The sequence below is a fragment of the Nerophis ophidion genome, linkage group LG03, assembly GCF_033978795.1.
Source record: "Nerophis ophidion isolate RoL-2023_Sa linkage group LG03, RoL_Noph_v1.0, whole genome shotgun sequence".
Taxonomy (NCBI): domain Eukaryota; kingdom Metazoa; phylum Chordata; class Actinopteri; order Syngnathiformes; family Syngnathidae; genus Nerophis; species Nerophis ophidion.
The window spans coordinates 26,747,757-26,767,425 of NC_084613.1; the positions used below are offsets into that span (position 1 = coordinate 26,747,757).

The following is a 19,669-nucleotide window of genomic DNA, read 5'->3' on the forward strand; positions in this document are numbered from 1 at the left end:
TAAGGGGCCAAGCCCAACTCCTGAAATGCAACCCCACACCATAATCCCTCCTCCGCCAAATTTCACACTCGGCCCAATGCAGTGCGAAATGTACCCTTCTCCTGGCAACTTCCAAACCCAGACTCGTCCATCAGTTTGCCAGTTGGAAAAGTGTGATTCATCACTCCAGAGAAGGAGTCTCCACTGCTCTAGAGTCCAGTGGAGACGTGCTTTACACCACTGCATCCAACGCTTTGCATTGGACTTGGTGATGTATGGCAGGGGTCGGGAACCTTTTTGGCTGAGAGAGCCATACAAGCCAAATATTTTCAAAAGTATTTCCGTGAGAGCCATATATAATTTTTTTTAAAGACTGAATACAACTAAATTCGTGCATTTTTAAGTAAGACCAACATTTTTAGTATAATAAATAAATAAATAAATAAATGGGTTGTACTTGTATAGCACTTTTCTACCTTCAAGGTACTCAAAGCGCTTTGACACTACTTCCACATTTACCCATTCACACACACATTCACACACTGATGGCGGGAGCTGCCATGCAAGGCGCCAACATGCACCCATCAGGAGCAAGGGTGAAGTGTCTTGCTCAGGACACAGTCTCTTATTATTTTTAATAACATTGTTATTCTGAAGCTAACCAAAAATAAATATAATACTTCATACCATTAATGCGACTTCTTGAACAGGTGTGGTAGAAACCGGATGGATGGATTAAAATGCACGAGGATGTTTTATAATTTGAACGTTATTTTTGACACTCATTACCAACGGAATTATTCATTACTTCTCGTGTTAAGCAATGTCAGCTACGATTTATCTGAGAGCCAGGTGCAGTCATCAAAAGAGCCACATCTGGCTCTAGAGCCATAGGTTCCCTACCCCTGATGTATGGCTTAGATGCAGCTGCTCGGCCATGGAAACCCATTCCATGAAGTTTTTTGCGTACTGTACGTGGGTTAATTGGAAGGTCACATGAAATTTGGAGCGCTGAAACAACTGACTGTGCAGAAAGTCGACGACCTCTTTGCACTATGTGCTTCAGCATCCGCTACCACTTGGTGGCTGTGTTGCTGTTTTTCTCAAACTCTTTCATTTTCTTATAATAAAGCCGACAGTTGACTTTGGAATATTTAGGAGCGAGGAAGTTTCACGGCAAGATTTGTTGCACAGGTGGCATCCAATGACAGTTCCACGCTGGAAATCACTGAGCTCCTGAGAGCGGCCCATTCTTTCACAAATTATTGTAGAAACAGTCTCCATGCCTAAGTGCTTGATTGTATACACCTGTGGCCGGGCCAAGTGATTAGGACACCTGATTCTGATCTTTTGGCAATATAGTGTATTTTTGAATGATTTTGCCAGGTGTGTGATCTTTTTGACGAAAACAAAAAAAACGTTTTACTGGCCTGCTGTCGTGTCAACAGAGCCTGTCCACTGCCATGGGGTTGATGTTTGCCCTACACAGGCTTCTGAAGGTTAATGCTGTTCACACTCACCACCCGCCTTCTCACTGTAAGCCACAAGCTTGGCCTGGCTCACACGTCCTCCCCAAAGTGATGCCCCCTCTTCATGAGTGTGTCTATGGTTGCGGGTGGAGGTTGTATCCCTGGGCAATGTTAAAGCCCCCACTTCCAGTGCGGAGACTCCCTCTCGCCCGCTTTTTGTGACCCTCTGGCTGGCAATGACAAAAGCTCTGTTCTCAGGGAATGTCACAGTGTGCGCCACAGTTGGGTCAGGGCTGACTTGATTTAAAGTGATATAGGCAACAACATCCAAATTAAATGTGTGCGCCTGTGTGTGTGTTGTTTGTGTGTTTCCTCCGGTTTTTCTGTGTGCTTATGTTGGGGAGAAATGAGATTGCTTTGGTGTGACATTGCTCTTGTGAAGAAGGCCCTCTTTCACCTCTCCTTTTGTGCGAGGTCACCCCTGTGATGCAGTCTCTATGGAAACGAGCCTCTCCCAATAGGGGTGAACGTACTCAAAGAAAATTTCATTACACTGTGTTTGTTAAAAATGCTCCAGTGCTCACATGCACCTTTCGTTTGAACGTCTCTCTACCCTCTTATTTTCTCGTAGGTGAACATGAGCATAGGTGAGGATGAAGAGGACGACGAGAAGGTACTTTCTCTTGTCCCTATCTAACGTTTTTAGGGGATAATATGTTATGGTAAAAGTGTTGACTATTTAAAATCCATCTTCATCCTTTTAATGTTGACCTTGAAATCCTTATTTTCACATTTCTGTGACATTACTCTCGTCATGTAATCAAGGGGTGTGTTTACACAACAACATAAATATTTCTAAACATTCGTCATGACACAGACATGACCTATTGTGCAGATTAGGCAGGTGGTTGAAATGTTTGCTTTGTATTACCCTTTTTTCAGGTGTAATATGTGTATGTGTCCTGTGCATGTTTGCTTCTGTTAGGACTTATTATTAAATGTGTTAAATTATGTTATGTCTAAAAACAACAACATTTGGGGGTAAGATCTCCAATTTGTTTTTGTTGTTAAATCCGATCTTCTTATGTAGTCGTTCACATTACAGAAAAATCAAGGCAATGTCTAATGTGAACGCAAACTGACCCGCATGCAGACGTGATGTCATGATGTCACTCGTAAACATGGCTCTTGTTTATTTTTCAACACGTTTTTTAGTTATTTTTGTATCTTTTTTTCCAAATAGTTCAAGACCACTACAAATGAGCAATATTTTGCACTGTTATACAATTTAATTAATCAGAAACTGATGACATAGTCCTATATTTTACTTCTTTATCTCTTTTTTTTCCTACCAAAATGCTTTGCTCTGATTAGGGGGTACTTAAATAAAAAAAATGTTCACAGGGGGTACATCACTGAAAAAAGGTTGAGAACCACTGTTGTAGAGGACGTTAAAGGCAGTGCAGTCATGGCAGCCGGGTGAAAATTGGGACAAATTCGGGAAAATGGTTGCACTGGTAGATAGTCGGGAGGAGCACTGAAAATCAGGAGTCTCCCGAAAAAATTGTGAGGGTTGGCTTTCCTGCCCTAGCAATCATAGAAGGTGAATTCATTAAAAAGTGCATGTTAGATTTTTTAAGAATTTTTTTCTTGCGGCCCAGCCTCACCCAGTTTCATCATCCAGTGGCCCCCAGGTAAATTGAGTTTGTCCCTGACACCCGAATTTTAGGCTGGCCACTCTGGAAACACTCAGTGGAAACGCACCGTACCCATACTGCTTGATGTCTCGTTTGAGCTGCTGTGACTTAGATTACCATAGTAACTAGTATATCATGCAAAAGCACAAATTCCAACTGTTAAAATACTTTGTAAAGTTCAAGACCTATGGTAAATTCAAAACATCACTGCACATTATAATTGCAGCTACAGTTTTGATCTTAAAGATCTAAAAAAAAGTGTTGGTAATGTCCGGCGGGCCAGGTTGAAAAGCTTATGGCCTACGGGCCTTAATTTGGCCTGGTCAGGATTATAGTGTACAAGTCCATTCATGTCAGCAATGAACTTCAAATATGAAACTAATCTGTAAGATTAACTCATTTCATGCAAAATGTGAAACCCCACATTTTGTAAAATTTTCAATTTAAGGTTTTCATAAACTGTTAGCCAAAATCATCAAAATTGCAACCAATAAAGGCTTGACATATCTCACTTTGAATGTAATAATAATATGTTACTAAACGTTAGATTCTTGTGCAATTTTCCCATTATATATTTTGTTAAATTCTAAAGAACAATATTTATATATTAAATTTATTTTCAAAAAAGTAATTTTATTTATTCTATGCTACGAATATTTATTTATTACATTTATTTTAAAAAAAGTACCTTTTTTTCTTCTATGCTACATACTGTATGTGACCTCACTGTAGGCTTTGTAAAGTCATGTTTTCTTTAACTAAACAACATTAAGGCTAAACACCATTTTTTTTTTTCAAATAACAATTGATAAGAGAACCATTAAGGAACCAAACGGTTAAGAAAAATCGAAAGTGGAATCGGAACTGAAAAAAATCTTATCAATTCCCGTCTCTTGGTACGGCAAAAATGACAGTTGATACATATAATCTGTAACAGCTGATTTCGCTCATGGATGATCGGAATCGGCAGCATAAAACCCTGATCATCCCAATCTCAAACACACAAACAACAGAATATGTGCAAAAATAAAAAAAACGAGGTTTTCAAAAATACAGTAAAATTGTTCTGAAAGTTTACGTCTGTGGAAATAAATTTCATATGATATATATTCAAGTTCAAATAACAAAAAATCAAGATACAGTTTTGTGTGAAATCCATAGTGGATTTCTGACCCTGCTTCTTAAAAGAATCATTGGAAAATGCAATTGAAAATTGCAGTGTTGTCTTTATCTCCTCTAATCTGTGTTGTTGCCACACAAGAGTCAACAAACATTTTCCTTTAGGCATTCAACATTTTTTTCACTAAACCCCTGACGGTTTTTCAACCATTTTTACACAATATGATAGCACAGTCACTTATCCTAGCCTTCCAAACCAATTTTTATTCGGCATTGGTGAATTAAATCAGTAGATCTCCTGTATCATTATTGTCGAAAGACAGTAGTAGAGTATGATATTTACTATCAAAACAAATCACAAAGTAACTTGAAAACTTGCATATTTTGCCCAAGGGACTTACAAGTCACTTGTTTATTTGTGTAAAAAAATCATAAACCATCTGTATTACTGTCTCCAAAAACCTAAAACAAGGGTCTTCTTTTTTTTTATAAACATGCTAAAAAATTACACGTGCCCCAACCCAAAAGTACACCATATTCAATTAGACTCATCCCCCAGTTTTCTGTAAGGAAGGGACAGTTAACAGGGTTGTGTATTATTGCTTCATGGCAATGAAGTGTGGAACTAACGCAAAGCCTGCAGGCACTGACCCTTGTACTCCGTGTCTAGGCCCAGGATTCATATCCATAATGCGCTCAATATATTTTGCTGTGATGACCGCAGGGACTTTGAGAGGGGGAAAAAACACATGCAGGCACAAAAACACCCAATCCTGTCTGCAAGGATGATGAAACTCCCCTGATATGTCAGCACATACAAAGTAGGAGAACTAAAAATAGTTTTAGTCCAGCTTTTAGTGCAGTGATATTAGTGTATTGATGCTTTAGAGCAGGGGTCCCGAAACTTTTTAATCTGGGTGCCGTATTGGGTTAAACAAATTTGACCAGGGGCCGCTATATATATATATATATATATATATATATATATATATATATATATATATATATATATATATATATATATATATATTAGGGCTGTGAATCTTTGGGTGTCCCACGATTTGATTCAATATCGATTCTTCGGGTCACGATTCGATAATCTATTGATTTTTTCGATTCAATTCGATTCTCGATTCAAAAACGATATTTTTCCGATTCAAAACAATTCTGTATTCATTCAATACATAGGATTTCAGCAGGATCTACCCCAGTCTGCTGACAGGCCAGCAGAGTAGTAGATTCCAAAAAAAAAAAAAGCTTTTATAATTGTAAAGGACAACGTTTTATCAACTGATTGCAATAATGTAAATTTGTTTTAACTATTAAAAGAACCAAAAATATGACTTATTTTATCTTTGTGAAAACATTGGACACAGTGTGTTGTCAAGCTTATGAGATGCGATGCAAGTGTAAGCCACTGTGACACTATTGTTCTTTTTTATTATTTGTATAAATGTCTAATGATAATGTCAGTGAGGGATTTTTAATCACTGCTATGCTGAAATTATAATTAATATTGATACTGTTGTTGATAATATTCATTTTTGTATCATTACTTTTGGTTTGTTCTGTGTCGTGTTTGTCTCCTCTCAATTGCTCTGTTTATTGCAGTTCTGAGTGTTGCTGGGTCACGTTTGGTTTTGGAATTGGATTGCATTGTTATGGTATTGCTGTATAGTGGTTTGTTGGATTGATAAAAAAAAAAAAAAATTTTTTTTAAATATTTAAATAAAAAAAAAAATAAACGATTAAAAAAAAATGAGAATCAATTCTGAATCGCACAACGTAAACGATTCGATTCGTATTCGAATTGATTTTTTCCCACACCCCTAATATATATATATCCATCCATCCATCCATCATCTTCCGCTTATCCGAGGTCGGGTCGCGGGGGCAACAGCCTAAGCAGGGAAACCCAGACTTCCCTCTCCCCAGCCACTTCGTCTAGCTCTTCCCGGGGGATCCCGAGGCGTTCCCAGGCCAGCCGGGAGACATAGTCTTCCCAACGTGTCCTGGGTCTTCCCCGTGGCCTCCTACCAGTTGGACGTGCCCTAAACACCTCCCTAGGGAGGCGTTCGGGTGGCATCCTGACCAGATGCCCGAACCACCTCATCTGGCTCCTCTCGATGTGGAGGAGCAGCGGCTTTACTTTGAGTCCCTCCCGGATGGCAGAGCTTCTCACCCTATCTCTAAGGGAGAGCCCCGCCACACGGCGGAGGAAACTCATTTCGGCCGCTTGTACCCGTGATCTTATCCTTTCGGTCATGACCCAAAGCTCATGACCATAGGTGAGGATGGGAACGTAGATCGACCGGTAAATTGAGAGCTTTGCCTTCCGGCTCAGCTCCTTCTTCACCACAACGGATCGGTACAACGTCCGCATTACTGAAGACGCCGCACCGATCCGCCTGTCGATCTCACGATCCACTCTTCCCTCACTCGTGAACAAGACTCCTAGGTACTTGAACTCCTCCACTTGGGGCAGGGTCTCCTCCCCAACCCGGAGATGGCACTCCACCCTTTTCCGGGCGAGAACCATGGACTCGGACTTGGAGGTGCTGATTCTCATTCCGGTCGCTTCACACTCGGCTGCGAACCGATCCAGCGAGAGCTGAAGATCCCGGTCAGATGAAGCCATCAGGACCACATCATCTGCAAAAAGCAGAGACCTAATCCTGCGGTTACCAAACCGGAACCCCTCAACGCCTTGACTGCGCCTAGAAATTCTGTCCATAAAAGTTATGAACAGAATCGGTGACAAAGGACAGCCTTGGCGGAGTCCAACCCTCACTGGAAATGTGTTCGACTTACTGCCGGCAATGCGAACCAAGCTCTGACACTGATCGTACAGGGAACGGACCGCCACAATAAGACAGTCCGATACCCCATACTCTCTGAGCACTCCCCACAGGAGTTCCCGAGGGACACGGTCGAATGCCTTCTCCAAGTCCACAAAGCACATATAGACTGGTTGGGCAAACTCCCATGCACCCCCAAGAACCCTGCCGAGAGTATAGAGCTGGTCCACAGTTCCGCGACCAGGACGAAAACCACACTGTTCCTCCTGAATCCGAGGTTCGACTATCCGACGTAGCCTCCTCTCCAGTACACCTGAATAAACCTTACCGGGAAGGCTGAGGAGTGTGATCCCACGATAGTTGGAACACACCCTCCGGTCCCCCTTCTTAAAGAGAGGAACCACCACCCCGGTCTGCCAATCCAGAGGTACCGCCCCCGATGTCCACGCGATGCTGCAAAGTCTTGTCAACCAAGACAGCCCCACAGCATCCAGAGCCTTAAGGAATTCCGGGCGGATCTCATCCACCCCTGGGGCCTTGCCACCGAGGAGCTTTTTAACTACCTCAGCGACCTCAGCCCCAGAAATAGGAGAGTCCACCACAGATTCCCCAGGCACTGCTTCCTCATAGGAAGACGTGTTGGTGGGATTGAGGAGGTCTTCGAAGTATTCCTTCCACCTATCCACAACATCCGCAGTCGAGGTCAGCAGAACACCATCCGCACCATACACGGTGTTGATAGTGCACTGCTTCCCCTTCCTGAGGCGGCGGACGGTGGTCCAGAATCGCTTCGAAGCCGTCCGGAAGTCGTTTTCCATGGCTTCCCCGAACTCTTCCCATGTCCGAGTTTTTGCCTCCGCGACCGCTGAAGCTGCACACCGCTTGGCCTGTCGGTACCTGTCCACTGCCTCCGGAGTCCTATGAGCCAAAAGGACCCGATAGGACTCCTTCTTCAGCTTGACGACATCCCTCACCGCTGGTGTCCACCAAGGGGTTTTAGGATTGCCGCCCCGACAGGCACCAACTACCTTGCGGCCACAGCTCCGATCTGCCGCCTCGACAATAGAGGTGCGGAACATGGTCCACTCGGACTCAATGTCCAGCACCTCCCTCGTGACATGTTCAAAGTTCTTCCGGAGGTGGGAATTGAAACTTTGTCTGACAGGAGACTCTGCCAGACGTTCCCAGCAGACCCTCACAATGCGTTTGGGCCTCCCAGGTCTGTCCGGCATCCTCCCCCACCATCGCAGCCAACTCACCACCAGGTGGTGATCGGTAGAAAGCTCCGCCCCTCTCTTCACCCGAGTGTCCAAAACATGAGGCCGCAAATCCGATGACACAACTACAAAGTCGATCATGGAACTGCGGCCTATGGTGTCCTGGTGCCAAGTGCACATATGGACACCCTTATGTTTGAACATGGTGTTTGTTATCGACAAACTGTGACGAGCACAAAAGTCCAATAACAAAACACCACTCGGGTTCAGATCCGGGCGGCCATTCTTCCCAATCACGCCTCTCCAGGTTTCACTGTCGTTGCCAACGTGAGCGTTGAAGTCTCCCAGTAGGACAAGGGAATCACCCGGGGGAGCACTTTCCAGTACTCCCTCGAGTGTTCCCAAAAAGGGTGGGTACTCTGAACTGCTGTTTGGTGCATAAGCACAAACAACAGTCAGGACCCGTCCCCCCCACCCGAAGGCGGAGGGAGGCTACCCTTTTGTCCACCGGGTTGAACTCCAACGTACAGGCTTTGAGCCGGGGGGAAACAAGAATTGCCACCCCAGCCCGTCGCCTCTCACTGCCGGCAACGCCAGAGTGGAAGAGAGTCCAATCCCTCTCGAGAGAAGTGGTTCCAGAGCCCTTGCTGTGCGTCGAAGTGAGTCCGACTATATCCAGCCGGAATTTCTCGACTTCGCGCACTAGCTCAGGCTCTTTCACCCCCAGTGACGTGACGTTCCACGTCCCAAGAGCTAGCTTCTGTAGCCGAGGATCGGACCGCCAAGTGCCCTGCCTTCGGCTGTCGCCCAGCTCACAATGCACCCGACCTTTATGGCCCCTGCTATGGGTGGTGAGCCCATTGGAGGGGTGACCCACGTTGCCTCTTCGGGCTGTGCCCGGCCGGGCCCCATGGGTACAGGCCCGGCCACCAGGCGCTCGCCATCGTGCCCCACCTCCGGGCCTGGCTCCAAAGGGGGGCCCCGGTGACCCGCGTCCGGGCGAGGGAAATCTGGGTCCATGGTTTATCATCTTCATAAAGGTCTTCGAGCTGCTCTTTGTCTGATCCCTCACCTAGAACCTGTTTGCCTTGGGAGACCCTACCAGGGGGCTTTATGCCCCCGGACAACATAGCTCCTAGGATCATTGGGACACGCAAACTCCTCTACCACGATAAGGTTGCAGCTCAGAGAGGAGAATATATATATATATATATATATATATATATATATATATATATATATATATATATATATATATATATATATATACAATCTGTCTTTTCCTTAAACTGAACAAAAGTCATACGTCTACTAATGTTTAAAACGCTACACTCGGAGTCTAAATTATGTTCTCCCTACGATTTCGCCATTTTTTCCCCTCGTGCACTACTTGACTGCCTTTGTGGCGCAAGCGTGATGACGTCCCATTACCGCTGGGAAAATACAATTTTAGACAGTATGATTTTCTTGAGCGGCTAGGAGACCCAATAACAAGCGGTAGAAAATGGATTGATGGTTGAGCAAAAAAGGACAGATTAAAAAAATATATATAAATACCATATTTTTTTTTAGTCAGGACTACTGGCGGGCCAGATTTTGGATGCTGGCGTGCCGTTTCTGCCTAGGAGACCCAGTAACAAGCGGTAGACAATGGATTGAAGGATGGGCGAAAAAGGACGGATTACATTTTGTTTTTATAAATAACATTTTTTTTTCAGTCGGGACTACTCGCGGGCTGGATTTTGGACGCTGGCTTGCCGTATCTGCCTAGGAGACCCAGTAACAAGCGGTAGACAATGGATTGAGTGATGGGCGAAAAAGGACAGATTAAAAAAATAAAACATTTTTTTTTTTTTTTTTTTACTTGGTACTACCAGCGGGCCGGATATTGGACGCTGGTGGGCCGTATCTGGCCCGCGGGCCACAGTTTGGGAACCCCTGTTTTAGCGACTATTTATTACATTTGTCTTCACCTTGAACCTCTATTTCTGATCAAGGAACTTTGTAGTTTAGTTTAAGAAATGCCTAAGTGAGATTCTCCCTCTCATCTTAAAGCTCTCTGAAATGTTTTCCGTGAGCCTCGTAAGCCCTTTCACACTCTGAGGGAAAAATGAAAATATCTCCTTTCATTTACTAATTAAGCAGTCGCCCGTGTTTGTTTTAAGCTGTCAGCTTTAATTTAAAGTGGCTTATTTGAAAGTCGTGTTATGGTCTCGGCTGTCACTCGAGCGTGATATCGTGCGGTAAGATCAAGCCAGTGTAGCTTTACACCTCCGATCAAAGTCCGCTTTAAAATATGTGGGGTTAAAGAGTGATCAGTTTTGCGTTGGATGGCTTCAAAGTCCCCCTTTCACATCGGAATACAAGCCCTTTAAGGAGTTTACGATTACCACTCAAATATGTTTTTTATTCCCCTCACCCCCCTTGAGGAAGGAAATATGTGAACCTCGGTCGCAGCACTAGGAATGCGAAGGCATGACGATGAAAAGACACGATAGGCAACGCAGTGTTACAAAAGGATAATATAGAACAGATCCTCTGCCTGTGAACAAATCTGTCCTCAGGGTGGGAAGAATCAGCTTACAAATTATGTGTGGGTATAGTGACTTCCTTTTGGCCTTAGGTATCAATTGTGCACATGGACAATATTTAATCATAACAGAAAGAAACAGGGAGGCAAAACAAGTCCATAGATCAGCAATAGGAATGAACAAGGAAGATGAAACGGCTCATTCGTGGCCCCCGGCCCCCACTAGGCTCCACTCGCTCCCAGAGGGGAGTTAGATGTTGTTGTCGGGGTGCCAGACTGGGCCAAGGGGTTGCTCCATCCCTCAGCCGGTAGTCCACAGTCACCGCTGGGTCTCCTTGAGCACCGCAGCTAGACATACTGTCCATGTCATCATCATGATGAACTCCTCCACACGGGGACCATTCCTAGCAAGCTCAATTGAGCAGCTTTAGGAGATGACTCGCTTGCAAAACAGCTGGGTCTTCATTTGTATGTGCTCCTCATTTTTCTCAAGGATCCTATTCCGTCAAATTTGGCACCGTTTATTCTAATTAAACTGAGTCTAAATGAGCTTTTTTCCAGGGTGTTTACTTTTGTTCAGAGGATCAAATTGGTTCTCCATTATCGCAAGAATTTTACATGTTTTACCTGATTGGAGAATGTGGTTCACCAGCTTTTCTAATCAGTAGACATTTATCTTTGGCTAATAGCATTTTTTTCCCCCCATTCCAAACCTTTTATTTTGTATTTGTTTTCTCCTGTGCTTGCCAGAAAAAGAGGAAAGAAATACAACAAATGCCGTGTCACCAAGGAAATTGAGCGCTTTGTGATTTATTATTTTTGAAAAAAAGAAAAAGAATAATGATAATCTTCAGTTTGCAGCATATTTATTTATACTTCAGAGTGCATATATTTGTCTGTGTTTTTCTTTCAAATATGAAAGCCAACGTGTTGTCTTTTTTTTTTTCTCCTTGTCGATCAGAGTTGTATTTCTTGCTAAATCATGTAATTGGGTCACTTAAAGTAGCAGTCGAGTGGAACAAACAAGTTGACTTTATATGCTTAAGTGTGTTTTATTGTACCCATCAAACCATATCCAATTGTATTTACGATCCACAAAGTTTGTGAGAATACCGTCTGAACACCACAAAATACCACAAATTTAGTCAGCCATTTTGAATTGTCCGCTTTGAAAATTTTCAACAATTTCCGTAGATTCTACGTCACTGTAGTAACGCTTCTGCACTCTGACCATTTTGTCAGCTCAGTCATACTGGAAATACGCAACAATTGGAAAGAGATGAGCTGTTTATCATTCGCAATCCTTATGTACAGTGGGGCAAAAAAAGTATTTAGTCAGCCAACGATTGTGCAAGTTTTCCCACTTAAAATGATGACACAGGTCTGTAAATTTCATCATAGGTACACTTCAACTGTGAGAGACAGAATGTGAAAAAAAAATCCAGGAATTCCCATTGTAGGAATTTTAAATAATTTATTTGTAAATTATGGTGAAAAAAAGTATTTGGTCAACCATTCAAAGCTCTCACTGATGGAAGGAGGTTTTGGCTCAAAATCTCACGATACATGGCCCCATTCATTCTTTCCTTAACACGGATCAATTGTCCTCTCCTCTTAGCAGAAAAACAGCCCCAAAGCATGATGTTTCCACCCCTATGCGTCACAGTAGGTATGGTGTTCTTGGGATGCAACTCAGTATTCTTCTTCCTCCAAACACGACCAGTTGAGTTTATACCAAAAAGTTCTATTTTGACCACATGAAATTCTCCCAATCCTGTGCTGTATCATCCATGTATCCATTTTGGTATAAACTCAACTTGTCGTGTTTGGAGGAAGAAGAATACTGAGTTGCATCCCAAAAACACCATTCCTACTGTGAAGCATGGGGGTGGAAACATCATGCTTTGTGGCTGTTTTTCTGCTAAGGGGACAGGACGATTGATCCGTGTTAAGGAAAGAATGAATGGGGCCATGTAGCGTGAGATTTTGAGCCAAAACCTCCTTCCATCAGTTAGAGCTTTGAATGGTTGACCAAATACTTATTTTCCACCATAATTTACAAATAAATTTTTTAAAATTCCTACAATGTGAATTCCTGGATTTTTTTCTCTCACAGTTAAAGTGTACCTATGATGAAAATTACAGACCTCTGTCATCATTTTAAGTGGGAGAACTTGCACAATTGGTGGCTGACTTAATACTTTTTTTCCCCACTGTAAGACAAGAGCACATATGCTTGGCTTTTTTAATGTATTCAAAATAGTAAAGGAATAGCTAACAATGGAGTCAACCGATCGAGGGTCCTCTTTGTGCCCATTGTACCCTCTAAAAATATCCTAAAACCGCCAACAATACTTCATTTACATGCTGAGACCTGAAAATTAACCAAATAGGACAAATATTGTTACTATAAGCGCTAACGCAGATGGACTATTTCAGTGGCGCATCTATCTATCTATCTAGTTAGCTAGCTAGCTATCTACTCTCGGTACTTCGCTTTTTCAGCCACACACATCACCCGTAGCACAACCTACATAACTTTCGGTGCACCACTCTTGCAGAAAAAATGCATTTTATAAATGTATAGTAATTAAGCTAAAAATCAAAGCAACAAAATACAAATGGAAGCTTTATTCCTGATCGAACCAGTTTAATCGATGATTAAACTGCAGCCCCAGTTACAATAGAACAACTGTAATGAGATTTCTTCTCACCAGTACTTCATGATAACTGACACATTTCATAATAGAAATGAATGAATGGGAATTCTCAAAATAGTCCACAAAGTCTAAACCCAAGGCATGTTTGCTCTATTGCAAGTACATTTAAGCGAGGTAATAAAGACGTGCCATTCATTTAATGCGATTACTCTTCAAGCAAATGTTGCAAATAATAAACACGACTATACATTGCACTTGTACTTTAACAAGCTCCTCTCTTTAGCTGCGCCAGCAGGGGGGTACCAAGTCATCATAGTGGTCATTTCGTAGTCATCGTAAAACAAGTGTTGTGCTTAACATCCATAAGGCGACACAGCTTGGTAGAAACTGGACTTAAGATAACACGCTGACCGTCCCCTTGATGAGACTGTGCGAAGCTCTTCTCCAAAAAAGCATATTTGCGATACTTTTGCCTTTTTTGGACAGCGCCGAGCCTCCGGTGTCTCACTGCGATCCCAAGCCCGGCGGGGGAGGATGTGTTAGTGTGGGAATGTCTCTCTTCCTGCCCGGACCTGACAGTGGGGAGTCTCTGCCTGCTTCCAGACACTGTGTTCCCATGGGTTGCCTCATTGAGTCTCTGATAGCAGCGTCCTGTCCTGCCTGGGCCCTGTCAATGTTCATGTCTTGTATCATAAACATATACTGTAGACATCTTCCAGCCTGCATCGCATCTACCCTTACACTCCATCTCCTTCCCTCTCTCTCTCTGTCATCATTCCTGTCATTATTTCCTCCTTTTGATCTCAGCCTTTTCAGGCCTCTTTAGCGTGCGTTGCCGCGAGTTATCTGTGCGTACTCCTCTCCTTCTGGAAGGCTTCTCGCCGGTCGTTATTTCTTGCCTTGAAGTGATCACAAAGACAAACCTTCCAACCCCCCGCACATGTTGACTTATTGCTTTGCCACACTCAATTACGATGTCAGTGTGTAAATAACGCCTCTGACGAGACTCATATGAGTGCGGCACGTGCTCGACCAAGGGAACATTATTTATCTCATTCTTAACTTATTGAACAAGATATGGTGAGTTTTATGTGGGAAAAAAGAAACTTTGAATGCGACCTATGGAGGCTGCTATAATGTCTCATCTGTTGAACCTGATTGCTGATTGTCTACGTTTCCTCTATCCTGAGTCTTGACTCTGCCGCACTGCTTTTATGTGTGTGTGTCAGACAAAAGCTAAAATCTTGCTGCCAATCACATTTCCAGTCTGTCTGTTGTTTGCTGATTGTGGCCATTCAATGGATGGATCGTACATACAGTAGTACAGGGGTGCCCACACTTTTTCTGCAGGCAAGCTACTTTTCAATTGACCTCATTCATACATATAATTTATATTTATTTATCTATGAAAGATATGTTTTTGTTAGGGCGGCACGTTGGAACAGGGGTTAGTAAATGTGCCTCACAATACGAAGGTCCTGAGTAGTCCTGAGTTCAATCCCGGGCTCAGGATCTTTCTGTGTGGAGTTTGCATGTTCTCTCTCCGGGAACCCACATTGACGTCCCACTGGGGTGAGTTGTTCCTTGCCCTTATGTGGTCTCTGTACCGCGGATGTTGTTGTGGCTTGTGCAGCCCTTTGAGACACTTGTGATTTAGGACTATATACATAAACGATTGATTGATTGAAGAAACCACATACCCCAATGTAAACATATATAAACACACTGCTGCCTGAGCAACTACGATATTTAATTGTGCACGTTGAATCTACACACTGTGCTCTCTTAGAACAGAGCGATACTCAAAGAAATACAAGACGGAGGTGTTTTTAACGGTGCGTTCAAGGACCGCTGAACAGGGTAGGCCGCCACATCGCCCACCAGGAATAATAAATACCGTATTTCGTTGAATTGCCACCGGGGCGCTAATTAATTTAAAACCTCTTCTCACTCCGGCGAATAAGAAAATACTTATATCTTTAATTATGATCATGATTTCTGTTAGGCACACCACTGACAGCGCACCACATGAAGACAAGAATATAAGTTGGTGTATTACCTGATTCTATGACTTCCATTGATTGGAATCAAACAGTAGTGCTGATAACGTCCACATTTTCAAATGGAGGAGAAAAAAAGTCCTCCTTTCTGTCCAATACCACATGAAAGTGGTTGGTTTTTGGCATCTTATTTTTCCATCCATCCATCCATCCATCTTCTTCCGCTTATCCAGGGTCGGGTCGCGGGGGCAGCAGCCTAAGCAAGGAAGCCCAGACTTCCCCCTCCCCAGCCACTTCATCCAGCTTCGGTTGGACATGCCCTAAACACCTCCCGAGGCAGGGGTTCGGGTGGCATCCTGACCAGATGCACGAACAACTTCATCAGGCTCCTCTTGATGTGGGGGAGCAGCGGCTTTAATTTGAGTTCCTCCCGGATGGCAGAGCTTCTCACCCTATCTCTAAAGGAGAGCCCCGCCACACAGCGGAGGAAACTCATTTTGGCCGCTTGTACCCGTGATCTTATCCTTTCGGTCATGACACAAAACTCATGACCATAGGTGAGGATGGGAACGTAGATCGACCGGTAAATTGAGAGCTTTGCTTTCCGGCTCAGCTCCTTTTTCACCACAACGGATCGATACAAAGTCCACATTACTGAAGACGCCGCACCGATCCGCCTGTCGATCTCACGATCCACTCTTCCCCCACTCGTGAACAAGACTCCTAGGTACTTGAACTCCTCTACTTGGGGCAGGATCTTCTCCCCAACCCGGAGATGGAACTCCACCCTTGGACTCGGACTTGGAGGTGCTGTTTCTTATTCCGGTCGCTTCACACTCAGCTGCGAACCGATCCAGTGAGAGCTGAAGATCCCGGCCAGATGAAGCCATCAGGACTACATTATCTGCAAAAAGCGGAACCCTAATCCCGCGGCCACCAAACCAGAACCCCTCAATGCCTTGACTGCGCCTAGAAATTCTGTCCATAAAAGTTATGAACAGAATCGGTGACAAAGGGCAGCCTTGGCGGAGTCCAACCCTCACTTACCATGAATTGATTAACGTGGACCCCGACTTAAACAAGTTGAAAAACTTATTCGGGTGTTACCATTTAGTGGTCAATTGTACGGAATATGTACTGTACTGTGCAATCTACTAATAAAAGTATCAATCAATCAATCAAACTGGAAGCGTATCCGACTTACTGCCGGCAATGCGAACCAAGCTCTGGCACTGATCGTACAGGGAGCGGACTGCCACAATAAGAGAGTCCAATACCCCATACTCTATGAGAACTCTCCACAGGACTTCCTGAGGCACACGGTCGAATGCCTTCTCCAAGTCCACAAAGCACATGTAGACTGGTTGGGCAAACTCCAATGCACCCTCAAGAACCCTGCGAGAGTATGGAGCTGGTCCACAGTTTCACGACCAGGACGAAAACCACACTGTTCCTCCTGAATCCGAGGTTCGACTATCCGGCGTAGCCTCCTCTCCAGTACACCTGAATAAACCTTACCGGGAAGGCGGAGGAGTGTGATCCCACGATAGTTGGAACACACCCTCCGGTCCCCCTTCCTAAAGAGAGGGACCACCCCCCCAGTCTGCCAATCTAGAGGTACCGCCCCCGATGTCCACGCGATGCTGCAGAGTCTTGTCAACCAAGACAGCCCCACAGCATCCAGAGCCTTAAGGAACTCCGGGCGGATCTCATCCACCCCTTGGGCCTTGCCACCGAGGAGCTTTTTAACTACCTCGGCAACCTCAGCCCCAGAAATAGGAGAGCCCACCACATATTCCCCAGGCACTGCTTCCTCATAGGAAGACGTGTTGGTGGGATTGAGGAGGTCTTCGAAGTATTTCTTCCACCTATCCACAACATCCACAGTTGAGGTCAGCAGGTCACCATCCGCACCATACCTGGTGTTGACAGTGTACCGCTGCCCCTTCCTGAATCGTCCAGAATCGCTTCGAAGCAGTCCGGAAGTCGTTTTCTATGGCTTCCCCGAACTCCTCCCATGTCCGAGTTTTTGCCTCCGCGACCGCTGAAGCTGCACACCGCTTGGCCCGTCAGTACCTGTCCACTGCCTCCAATAGAGGTGCGGAACATGGTCCACTCGGACTCAATGTCCAGCACCTCCCTCGTGACATGTTCAAAGTCCTTCCAGAGGAGGGAATTGAAACTCTCTCTGACAGGAGACTCTGCCAGACATTCCCAGCAGACCCTCACATTGCGTTTGGGCCTGCCAGGTCTGTCCGGCATCCTCCCCCACCATCGCAGCCAACTCACCACCAGGTGGTGATCGGTAGAAAGCTCCGCCCCTCTCTTCACCTGAGTGTCCAAAACATGAGGCCGCAAATCCGATTACACAACTACAAAGTCGATCATGGAACTGCAGCCTAGGGTGTCCTGGTGCCAAGTGCACATATGAACACCCTTATGTTTGAACATGGTGTTTGTTATGGACAAACTGTGACGAGCACAAAAGTCCAATAACGAAACACCACTCGGGTTCAGATCCGGGCGGCCATTCTTCCCAATCACGCCTCTCCAGGTTTCACTGTCGCTACCAACATGAGCGTTGAAGTCCCCCAGCAGAACAAGGGAATCACCCGAGGGATCACTCTCCAGTACTCTCTTGAGTGTACCTAAGAAGGGTGGATACTCTGAACTGCTGTTTGGTGCGTAAGCACAAACAACAGCCAGGACTCGTCCCCCCACCCGAAGGCAGAGGGAGGCTACCCTTTCGTCCACTGGGTTGAACTCCAACGTGCAGGCTTTGAGCCGGGGGGCAACAAGAATTGCCACCCCAGCCCGTCGCCTCTCACTGCCGGCAACGCCGCAGTGAAAGAGAGTCCAGCCCCTCTCAAGAGAAGTGGTTCCAGAGCCCTTGCTGTGCGTCGAAGTGAGTCCGACTGCATCCAGCCGGAACTTCTCCACTTCGCGCACTAGCTCAGGCTCCTTCCCCCCCAGTGAGGTGACGTTCAACGTCCCAAGAGCTAGCTTCTGGATGCCGTGGATCGGACCGCCAAGTGCCCTGCCTTCGGCTGCCGCCCAGCTCACATCGCGCCTGACTTCTATGGTCCCTGCTATTGGTGCCTCTTCGGGCTGTGCCCGGCCGGGCCCCATGGACGAAGGCCTGGCCACCAGGTGCTCGCCATCGTGCCCCGCCTCCGGGCCTGGCCCCAGAGGGGGGCCCCGGTGACCCGCGTCCGGGCTAGGCATTCCTGAGTTCTATTCTTGTGTTCATCATAGAGGTCTTCGAGCTGCTCTTTGTCTGGTCCCTCACTTCGGACCAGTTTGCCTTGGGAGACCCTACCAGGGGGCTTAAAGCCCCCGGACAACATAGCTCCTAGGATCATTGGGACACGCAAACTCCTCTACCATGGTAAGGTGGCAGCTCAGAGAGGAGATCTTATTTGTCTAGCTGCCATATTCATTTTTATACACTTTACAAGAACTACATTGGTGACAAACTCCGTAGCCTGCTAGCTTGTGTGCACTAGTTTTCTGCCACTCTTATTTTGTTAGCGCAGACAGGATGAAACAGCGCTTTTATTGTGAAAGTAGGAAGTGTGCAGTCGGTCTTTAGAGTTTTGACAGCATGTACGGCGCGAGAGTCTGTTGAAATAAAAAGTGTGTCTCGCTATCTTGTCGGTTATTTTTTTCTTAATAATGATCTGGCAGCAGCCAGCGTCATCTCACAAAACCCTCGGGTGCCGTGAATGTCAATCAAGTGACGTCTTGGTGAAGATTGATGACCGGTCATGTTTAGGTCTATGTTTCTAATGCCTGGCTTGCGATGGACTGGTAGCTCGCCGTCGACGTAACAGCCACCCCTTCAGTAGTAGATCCCCGCTAATCACAGGGGGTTGCGTTCCAAAACCACCTGCAAAAAAGCAAATAAACGACAGTACAGTGAACTTAGTTGGTTATTGAACGGGGTTGGTTCATTCATTCGTGTGTGCACGTAGTGTGCTGTTGTGCCGCTGAAGGCGAGGTAATGTCTTTTCTTCCCTGTCAAATAAATCTGCTCTGGCATCCATAAAAATACGGTCTTATAACAATTCAAACTTGCTGTTGTGCGAACTGCTTTGTCAATACTTCTTTACTTGATTCAAAACATTTTCTTTAGGGGACCGCTTTCATCAGTTTTCCTCAAAGGGGCGCTCACATGCCTGGTTTATACATGTATATATA

General features: G+C 45.1%; 1 protein-coding gene across 1 annotated transcript in view; it reads left to right on the forward strand.

Annotated features, from left to right (window-relative positions):
- Nucleotides 1-19,669, forward strand: part of mctp2a (multiple C2 domains, transmembrane 2a) — a 116,338-nt gene that overhangs the window by 76,871 nt on the left and 19,798 nt on the right. Inside the window, 1 exon segment of the mRNA XM_061894775.1 lies at nt 2,080-2,121. Within this exon segment, the coding sequence (XP_061750759.1) occupies nt 2,080-2,121 (42 nt within the window).